The sequence below is a fragment of the Gekko japonicus genome, unplaced genomic scaffold (assembly GCF_001447785.1).
Source record: "Gekko japonicus isolate JY-2015 unplaced genomic scaffold, Gekko_japonicus_V1.1 scaffold1661, whole genome shotgun sequence".
In the NCBI taxonomy this organism is placed as follows: Eukaryota; Metazoa; Chordata; class Lepidosauria; order Squamata; family Gekkonidae; genus Gekko; species Gekko japonicus.
In genome coordinates this window covers 304,581-312,234 of record NW_015165292.1, presented here as the reverse complement: position 1 = coordinate 312,234, position 7,654 = coordinate 304,581, and the positions used below count along the sequence as shown (strand labels likewise).

Sequence of the window (7,654 nt, the reverse complement as noted above, 5' to 3'; positions counted from 1 at the left end):
TGGGCTGGCGCGAGGGAGCGGCGGGAGGATGATCCTGCCGCTGAGATTCCTGGCTGAGTAGTGCGCTTGTCGGTGGCCGCCTCCCCCCGCCCGCCCTGTTCCTCGGGATCTAAAGTTTGGGGCTCGCGTCAAGGATTGAGCTGCAAAGAAGCAAGGCGGCCGTCAGAGCCATGTTCCCGCAGAGTCGTCATCCCGTAAGTGGTCCCCTCCTTCCTTGTCCCCTGTCACCGGGCGGGATGGCAGGCCCAGAGCAAAGATGGCCTGGTTGGGTGGGGCGGCGGCGGCGAAGCGGCTGCTCGAGAGAATCCGCGGCGATTGGAAAGAGAGCGCCTGCCGTTGGGGAGCCCCGCCCGCCCATAGGAAAAGCCTGGGAAACTTTCTGGATTCCGTTTCCCCTTGGCAGGGGCTGCCTGGAAGTTTCCCGTTGCGGCTGGGTGTCTGGGGACTTCTACTCCTTTGTTTACTCTGGGACTTGTTTGCCTTCCCATGGCGGGGAAGGGTAGGCCACTTCTGGGCCTCTTAGCTCTGTAGCCTAGGAGTGGACTGTGGCTGGAAGGGCAGACTGTGGATAGCCTGCTCTCCCCAGAAGTGTTGCAAGTGCAACCAGGGTGCGCTCTTGAAGTTTCCTGGTAGGGTGCCAACCCTTGGGACCAAAATTCTTCCCTCTGGGCTGATCCCTCCCTCCATTCAAAAACTATTGCTAAGGGTGAAAGCAAATAAAAGTATGAGGCATGAGAGAGATGTTGGGTGGGCCTGCTGGGGAATCCTCAAAGGAACCTTTGGGCAATATCTCCTCAGTACATGGACAGGGTAATTGAGGGTCTGCTAAACTTGGCGGAGCCCTAGGATTGCTCATTGGGGAGATAACTCGGTTTCTTATCTCAATGGCTATCTCACAACTCTGTTTCCTCCCCAGACACCACATCAGGCTGCAGGACAGCCCTTTAAGTTCACCATCCCAGAGTCTCTAGACCGCATCAAAGAGGAGTTCCAGTTCCTCCAAGCTCAGTATCACAGGTGGGTGTGGCCTCTTCACTTCATTGATCTTGTGCTCTGTCAACCTCTGGTAGTTTTAGTGTTGGGGATTCCAGGTTTCTTTTTACATAGCATGCTTGTTCAGTGGAGTGTATTTTGTTTCTTCAAAATGTGCTTTGTATTTGTGCCCAGGTGGTGGCGTGTAGAGTCAGTTTAAGGCCTGTCACTCACACACACACAAATCTCTTTATTTGTATAATTTGCTACAGTCCAGGTGAACTTCCTTCCCCCTACCAAAATGTGTTTTAACAGGAGCTGTCAATATTTTTTTGAAAGAACCTGAACTGACAATTGGTTAGGTATTGTACCTGTTCTTGTACTTTTGCATTCTGTTACTAAGTGACTGAACAACTTGCTTAAACTTTATTATTCTGAAAACAAAGCAATAATGGGATATTAGGAATTAGCGAGTGGCAATCACAGCAAGCACCTTCTACTTTGCTTTAGTGCCTCTTCAAAAAATGATGCTTGAACTTGGCCACAAACAATTTGACCCTGTACATGTTTGCTTAGAAGTAATTTTCATGAAGACTTGTGAGACTTGATCCCCAATACATGTTCATAGAATTCCACTTTAGGGGACAGATGTATTATCTGTGTCTGTAAAAACAGGTTTTAGGCTGTGTTTGTTTAGATAGAGTAAGCAAAATCAGTGGAATACAGTGAAGCAAATTTAGGATCAGGCTGTTGGTGTATTGTCTTAATTTGTGACAAAAATAATTGAGATACAGCCTGATCATTTCTGTGTATGCAAAAGATCAAGCCTATTCAGGTAAGTGGTATTCAAACAGCAAAGTTTTAAGATAGTAAGAGCTATTTTGACATATCAGTAAACTGCTGCTGATGACTGATCAAAGCAACAAAACTGTTACTTGAAGTTCCTTGTATTCTGAATGATTAGTGGTGATAGGCCTTTATCCCAGCTGTGGCAGTTCAGAAGTAAAATCCAATGAAGTTAGTGTCATGTAGAAATATAGTTAATGCACAGTGCATGCTTGCTTTGAAGTAAACTTTACTGTGTTCAGTGAAGTCTTATTTACAGGTGTCAGGTTGCAGCTAGTTCTATTGCTCATCAAAAATTATTCAGTTGGTCTCCTTTTTATGATTTATTTACAATTTAGAAGGCTACTTTTTTGTGTATGCCAGTTAAGTGTATGAGTGATGCTAAATTTGCACTTAGTGGTGTCCTTGAAATTACACTTTAGTCCATATGTGGCTTTTAATTGTAGGAAGGCCAGGTACTACTCTGTGGTGCATATTCATAATGACTTGTTCAACTGTTTTCAAAGGCAAATTGATAGAAATAAGCATTTGTCTTCACTATATAATTTTAGATCTTTTGAACTGTTTTAATATAATGGCTTAGAAAGAATAGCAGAAAATGAGAACTCCATTTCGTTTTGACTTTTAGTAGTCTGTCTTGGGAGAGGGACAACTTAAAGAATCCTGTAATTCCAGCATTCATGTAGTGTGTGACTGAAGTCTGCAATAATCTTTGTTTCCCATTATTTCTGTTATCATGTGACTAAAACTGTGTTAATTGAATCTGAAGATTGTAGTAAACTGTGTGCTGAAACTTCTTGGTATTTAATCTACAATACCTTATAACAGTTTCCCAATCTTTTTCTCTTCAGAATGTCAATAGAAGCTAATGCAATGAGCAACACATTTAATAATACCTGTTGTTGTTTTTTCTTCCAGCCTTAAATTGGAATGTGAGAAGTTGGCAAGTGAAAAGACTGAAATGCAGAGGCACTATGTGATGGTGAATATAGTTCTTGCTTCTTAATTGTTTTGTTAAAGTATTGTTAAAGTGTGCTTGTCTTTAATGCGGTTCTTTTCCATTTTAATTGCAGTATTATGAAATGTCGTATGGATTAAATATTGAAATGCACAAACAGGTAAGAAATTCATGTAGTCCATCAAATCTACAGTGTAGCTTGATACAGGAGCATCTGTGTTCATAATAGCTTTGAAAATATGGGTGGAAAGTGATTAAAAGTGCAAAAATATATCGTTTGATAAATTGCTGCTTGACTATATAAACATTTGAATAAATGTCAAGAAAATAATATGTTACTATGTAGTTATTTAATTCTGCTGCAAAGATACACTTAATGTTAACGATTTCAAGGAATTAGATTTCTAGGAGGAAATTCCATGTTGGTGCAATCCTGTATCAGCCTAACTATGCAGCATATGTTGATGGTTGCTCAAGCCCTAGCACTTTAAAAGCATGAAAAGATTAGTGACTTGGAAAGCGCTCGTTATGACTGAGTTTGCAAGTTCCCATAAAATTCACACTTATGGCTACTATAATGGTGAATAAAAAGAGTATTGAACTGGAACAAGGCACTAAGGACCTCATAAGAGAAGAAAAGCTAAATGATTGCTCAGCCCAAAGGACCTTCAATTGAGTAGTTATTGTCTGCCAAAGAAAGCATTAATGGCAGGGTATAAGTATTCTGTAGATATGCTGACATCCACTTTTTCATCAAGATGCTGGTACAATAAGTCTTTCAGAAATCGATGGCCTCTTAAAAAAATTATCATTAGATGAAGTTGCACAGTTGGACACATTTCAAAGTGCAACAATACAATTCTTTCTTGATGTATATGTGCTATTTCATCTAAAACTCTTGTTTCATTAAATTAAAGAGCATGGCTGACCGGCTAGGGCACAGCGAAGAAATTGATTAGTTCAGGCTTCACATCTTCAGTATATTCAAAGACTTCCATTAAGCAAGTGTGTTTCAGTACTGCTTTTGTAACTCTGAACTCTTTGATTTTTTTTTAACTTTAAAACCCATCATAGATTTGAGAACATCATATTTGATGATGTGAGGTTACCACTATGTCAAAGGTGGTTGCTTTTTAGCTGTAGAAATGTTTACATTTGTATTCACTCATGTAAATATGATGAAGCTTAAAATGCTTGGAGTTACCATTGAATTTAGTCCAAAAAGTTTGTATTATGTTCCATGTTGTAATGATAATTTAAATATTTTGAAAATACTAGGTGTGTATGGATACAAATACTGTAGTTTCTCTAGAGAGGAAATGCCTGAGCTGTAATTTGCTAATTTTGTTTCTATCAAAAACGTAGCAGATGTTTTGCAAATCATAAATTTTGTGAACTTATAATTGATCATAGGTTCCTTTAATGCTGTGTTTGACATTAAAATATCTTCTGGTACAGTCTAAGGACACGTATAATTGGTTCAGTGAACTGAAAACTAAGCTAACAAAATTTAACCTGCAAAAGTAAAGCTCACTGAAGCAGAAGTTTCTCTTTTAATCTTAAATATTATGTATTGTAACAGTTCTTTTTTCATTATACATGGATATGTATTATATCCATGTATTAAATCAATGCAATCAGTTCCACCCGATATCCATATCTTGATAAACACCAACAAGAGGCCCTCAGGATTTGCCTTGCTGTGTAAAGTATGGCAGACGGCTAATAGAATACAAAAAGGCTTTGGAAGTTGTGCAGACCTGTTGTTTAAGTGGGGCAAAATAACAGGACTAGAATACGATTGTTATATAGCCCGCCAAACTATTTTCCACCTGTCACAGGAATGTGAGCGTCTTGCTTTCCAGGGAGACGTGATGGAGTTCTTTGAACTTTCCCCAGCTGCGACTGAGTGGATTGAAAATCTAGATGTTAGTATTTAGAGGGATTGTCCAATCGGTCTGCATACCTGTTGTATCAATTTGGTTACATATTTTATACTGTTATATACATCCTGTGTGTAACTCTGCCATATGATAAAAAATAAATACATTTATAACATTTATAGGCCATATAGGATTATCTTTATTGATCACTACATTTTAAACAGAGGTTCTGTGGGAAGTATAAGTTTGCGTGAAAATATTGATTTAGTACAAATTTGCATGTCTGTCAGATTGTATTCACAGAAGAGTAACCTAACATGCAAACTAACATAGCAGAGTTCATTTTAGAGGCCTAGAATTAAATACATTCTCTCTGCACCCAAGCTGCAGGCTCTCAAAAATGAGATTGCATTGCTTCAGTCTGCATAGGTCGTCTTAACCTCAGAAAAAAGGAGGGGGGGCTCTTCTAGAGTTTAAACATGGACAGTATGTTCTTAGGCATTTGGTAGAGAGTAATCATAATTCTTATTAAAACTGGTGATGTGTAGCCCCTAGGGTGTAGCCAGGCTCAAATTGATGCTTTTTGCTGGCTGATCACCAGCATGGCCTAAGTGCTCATTATGTTGTAGAGAGGGCCTTCAGAGCTCTCATTACATTTGACAGGAATTCTCTCTAGGGGGAAACTGGGCATTAGCTAGACTCCTGACAGGCTGAAATTATTCCTGCTTTATGGCTTATAACCAAATGCTTAGCAAGGCATCATCAGGGGACACAGAAAGTTGTCACTTCTCACAACATCCTTTTTTTTAAAACTGGGAAATGCAGTGATGGGGAAACTTTTCATCAACCTTTGATGTTAGTGAGGCGTCTATCCAGTATTACTACTATACTTGGCTCATTTGTGAAACTCTCATTATCGTAACTTAACACATAGTAAACAATGTGCAAAATATACAAAAACTGTAAATTCAAGAAATTATTTATTGCTACTTCTGTTGATATTCCACGTTGTATTGATATTTTCTTGATGTTTAGGGCTGTACTTCATAATTATAAACTGGTATCTTTGTGTGTATGTTCCCCAATTCTGCATTATCCTTAGGCCCAGAGACTTGGAGAGGGTTGAGGGAACTGGTATAGGCAGCTGCCATTAACCTTACCCTGTGCCCATAATGGTACATGCATTTTCTCTCCAAAAGTTACTTAGCTCCTGCACATTTTTACTTGGGGGAGAGTCCCACCAAGTTTAGCACGACCTGTTCATGTATAATTGGACTTGGTATTACCACCTCAGAACTTCTGGCTCTATTCTGTATCTATGGAATTCTTCCTAAGGTACATCACTTTATACTGCTGGTGTGTTGTTCACATATTTGTGGCCAAATCTAAAATGGAAGGGCAGCTATCCCCATCCAACTCGTATGCCTACAGTATGAGTGGTACAGTGGAGGAAAGATACTATCACATGCATTTTCTACATATTTGAATCCATATTATTTCTGGAAGCATGTGACTATGGATAGTCCTGAATTCTCCATGATGAAATATAGGTTGCGAGCAGGGCTACTACCATCCCATATACTATTAAAAAAAGACTTGCATTATCATTTAGTGGCAGCTCTTACTTGCCACATGCAATTAGATTAAGGTTAATAAGTATACATAACACATATATAAGGCCTGATGTAGTGCACAGTCTATCCCTAAATGGTTAATTACAAATGTCTAAATGGCTTCAATTACATTGACTGAAGACAGTAATGGGCACTATTTGTAGAAGTCTGGGAAGTTACTATATTTAGTCACATTTTGTTAAGTAAAGTTGGCTAACTGTACAGAGTTAGATCTACCAATATAAGGTAGTGGCAGGTATAATAACACTACATACAGTGTTGAACCAGCTTCTGTTCTCACTTTGTACATCTCCCCCTCTTGTAACAAAATGAGCTAAATCCAGTGAATGAAGTTCTTTTTTGATCAGAGTGTTTTTTAAAAATCTTATTTCTGTTTAGAATTTGGTTAACATGAGTAGAAATCTTGGCTAGAGAGTGATTTCCTGCCCCCAGTAGCTGTAATTGGTGGTATACCACCAATTATGTTGCTTGCATTTTGTTTACCAAGCACTGCAGTAGTTACAATAACTGTGGTGAGTGAGAGAGTACTTCTGTGACCAAAATGCTTAAATGTTATAGGTGGGAAAGGAATAGTACCATATGAATTGCACTTTATCACACTGTGATGCCTTCAGAGACTGGAAGCTTTAACGAACCTGCTTGGGGTTCCATATCACCAAAGGTTAGGAGGGTGCTGAGCTAGGTTCTCTGTGATATTGTGTTCATGGAATACTGTCTCCAGATCCATTTATATGGGATTGGTGGAGTGTGTGAGAGAGATGCCGCATAAAGACATTTAAGTTTCCTGAGCATTTAGTGGCTAGTGTGTTGATTGTGTTTTTAAATTGTTGGATTTGTATTGGATTTTACTGTTGGTTTAAAAACATGGAGGCCTTAGGGCAGAAAAACAATATAATAACCAACTGGTTCCTGCTTGTAGTGGTAGTCCACTTTGCAAAGAATTGTTTCCATTGTCATTACCAACAGCAGTCTGTCTTTCCCCTCTGGCATTAGTATAGCAGTAGCTGTTTTCCCTTACCACTGGGAAGCATTCAGGAATTACACTCTTCTCTGGAAATTTATACTGGGACCTTGCCTCTAATCCTGATGTAGATCTTTCTAGGAAGCAAAAGTTGTAAAGGCTGAGTTTTGTTCCAACATTTCACTCTCAAGAAGCTTCCTAATTACAGCAGCCCAGGCAAGCAGTAGTTACCGAATGAATTCAGTCTGGTGCCAAGAGGTAGGATTTCTTGGATCCTTGTAGCCACATGGGAAATGTTCTCTGTGTGTCATTCTCCACAATCATGTCTGTTGGCCTTCAGAATAAGCCAGGAGGTAAATCTTCTCCTGTTAAAACCCAAATTGTTTAGGTGTAAGATTAG

The 7,654-nt window shown here is 39.3% G+C and overlaps 1 protein-coding gene across 2 annotated transcripts in view; it reads left to right on the top strand.

Moving 5' to 3' along the window:
- The first annotated feature begins 6 nt into the window (after positions 1-6).
- TLE1 (transducin like enhancer of split 1) overlaps positions 7-7,654 on the top strand; it is a 115,982-nt gene continuing 108,334 nt past the window's right edge. For both annotated transcript variants that reach the window (XM_015410358.1, XM_015410357.1), the window contains exons 1-4: positions 7-194; positions 917-1,017; positions 2,737-2,800; positions 2,892-2,936. In XM_015410358.1, the coding sequence (XP_015265844.1) occupies positions 171-194; positions 917-1,017; positions 2,737-2,800; positions 2,892-2,936 (234 nt within the window). In that variant the 5' untranslated portion in view covers positions 7-170. The remainder of the gene's footprint in view (positions 195-916; positions 1,018-2,736; positions 2,801-2,891; positions 2,937-7,654) is intronic.